Source organism: Penaeus monodon, chromosome 8 (genome assembly GCF_015228065.2).
Source record: "Penaeus monodon isolate SGIC_2016 chromosome 8, NSTDA_Pmon_1, whole genome shotgun sequence".
Classification (NCBI taxonomy): Eukaryota; Metazoa; Arthropoda; class Malacostraca; order Decapoda; family Penaeidae; genus Penaeus; species Penaeus monodon.
Window position 1 is genome coordinate 1,142,406 of NC_051393.1, and position 2,500 is coordinate 1,144,905.

The 2,500-nt window shown below is 40.4% G+C and overlaps 1 protein-coding gene across 1 annotated transcript in view; it reads left to right on the plus strand.

Moving 5' to 3' along the window:
• The window catches only part of LOC119576052 (glutamate receptor ionotropic, delta-1-like), a 9,542-nt gene that overhangs the window by 6,275 nt on the left and 767 nt on the right, over window positions 1-2,500 (plus strand). The window contains exons 6-8 of the mRNA XM_037923576.1: window positions 376-520; window positions 1,095-1,320; window positions 1,962-2,249. Coding sequence (XP_037779504.1) covers window positions 376-520; window positions 1,095-1,320; window positions 1,962-2,249 — 659 coding nt within the window. The remainder of the gene's footprint in view (window positions 1-375; window positions 521-1,094; window positions 1,321-1,961; window positions 2,250-2,500) is intronic.

Here is a 2,500-nt window from a genome sequence, read left to right on the forward strand (position 1 = left end):
CCCCCCCCGGGGGGTGCCCGTCCGCGAACGCCCAGGGGATTGGACTCAAGGTCGGCCCTTGGGGGTTGTGCTCTGGTGTGTAGTGGGGAAGTGAGGTGGAAAAGCGTTGGGTCGGGATCCAGACAATCCGAACCAAAATGTTACGTTAAATATACTGTTGAAAGTGAAAGAGCAGTTTACATACATGTAGAATCCTGGTGCGCTGTAGGCCTATATACAGGCAAAAATATAGACAGATAGATAGGTAGGCAAACTTAGATAGATAGATAGATATATACAGACATAGAAAGATGAATATTAAGAAAGATAAATGAACAGATAGACAATTATAGATAGAATAAGCATCCTCAGTATTTAACCTTAAACTCTCTGCAGACATCTGTGCCTCTCAAGCGTTGGGAGCGAATAATGTACCCCTTCAGAGGGTGGGTTTGGGTGGGGCTCGGCTGCACCCTCATTCCCCTCGCTCTGGTCTTCCATGTCATCGTTAAGAACACCGGACGCACCGTCTACACACACCGTAAGATATTCTATTGCTGTATACTGTACACTAATATGAATGAATGCATGCATAATATAGACAAAGAAACTCAAACACACACACACACACACACACACACACACACATATATCGAGAAAGATATATATATATATATATATATATATATATATATATATATATATAGAGAGAGAGAGAGAGAGAGAAGAGAGAGAGAGAGAGAGAGAGAGAGAGAGAGAGAGAGAGAGAGAGAGTTAGACAAACACACAAACAGTTGGAGAAACAGACAGATAGAGAGACAGACAGATGGACAAACCGGTAGACAGACAGACAGTCAGTCAGACAGAGAGAGAAAGTAAGAGAGAGACAGACAAACAGACAAACAAACATAAAAAAGACAGATAAACACAGAATGTAGAAATTAGAATGAAAGTAGATATAAAAATGAAAAGAGAATTTACGAAAAAAAAAAATAGAACAGAAAAACATAGAGACAATACTCCCCCAGAATCTATTACCCCAGCACCAAAATCATCCCCAGAGGAAACCAACAACCACCCTTTCCACCCCAACCTAAACCCTCCCTCCCTCCCAGGGGCCGACGTGCTATCCACCGTCCTGTGGCTGAGTCGCACGCTCGTCAACCAGTCAGTGGCTCAAATCCCCAATGTCCCTGGCAGCAGGATTCTCCTCTATTTCTGGTGGATGACTGCCCTCGTGATCACCGCGTCCTACATGGGAAACCTCATCGCCTTCCTAACGGTCGCTGTGCAACCCACCACGGCGAAGACCTTGAAGGAGACGATGAAGTTCGATTTTCCGTTAAGTGTGGATTAGGGGGGAGGCTTGCTGTGCTGAGATATGTGCGCTGTTCTTGGGCAGTCGTATTTCCCTGTCTTTGCGCCTGATACACAAAGTTGTCCGATTTTAAATAAATATTTCCTTTTATGTTTTTGTTTATTTATTATTTTCTGTCTACTTGTAATTATTGTTTTTAATGTTTATTGTCTCAAGATCTACTCTTAGTTTGTTATTCTAGTTCATTATCTTCGTATACTATTGTAAATTATTTTCTTTTCATCTTCAAAATATTTTAAATTTTGTATTTCGAAAAATAGCTTTCGGTTATTTGTATCTTAACTTTGTTATTTCAAAGGACTTTATTTCAACTTGTTATTTTTATTCTTCTTGGGTTACTTTGAAAAGTATTTAGTTGGCACGTGATTCATTTATTTCTGATTACTTAATTTCAGTCGTTATAATCCATCATGTTTGTTCTCTTGATATATTTTCCCACGAACGGCAAATTCTGTATGATGATTTCCTTAGTATATTTTTCAAGAATAGCAAATGTTAACACGATTAATAAATTGTTGTCTCGTTAGTATCGTTGATGGCTGAAGTAACGGAAAAAAAAAGAAATAGAAAACCCTAACTCACTCTTCTGCACCCACTCCAACAGCGTCTACGCCAGGCGACAGGACTCCCTAATAGCCGACCTGCTGACAGCCTCTCAGGACCCCGTTTATCAAGAGCTTCGGGAACGGCTGATCTTCTACGATCATTTCCCCGACATCTACTCCGTTCTGAAGGAGAGCAAAGGAATGTTCCTGGCCAGCACTAGCTACCTCGAATACCAGATTATGGGATGGGGTGACCATGACCTCCATATCCTCGAGGAAAAAATATTTCCGACTTACAGTGTCTGGGCTTTCCAGAAAGGGACGGTGTGGAGGTACCAGTTCGATAAGTACGCAGTTGTGTGTCTTGTTTTCGACGTTTTGTCTCAATTTTTTTTTTTTAGTTTTGCTTATATCTGCATACACTTCCAGAACTGGGTGATTTCTCTAAATACTTTCGTTTATCAGATGTGTATTCGACCATTTAGATGCATTTGTTTTGTTATAAATTATCTCATTAATAACATTAGACTTTTATAGAAAAAATGCAAATGAGAACCATTAACTTCACAATGCGAGATGTCAACTTGACGCTTTTCGA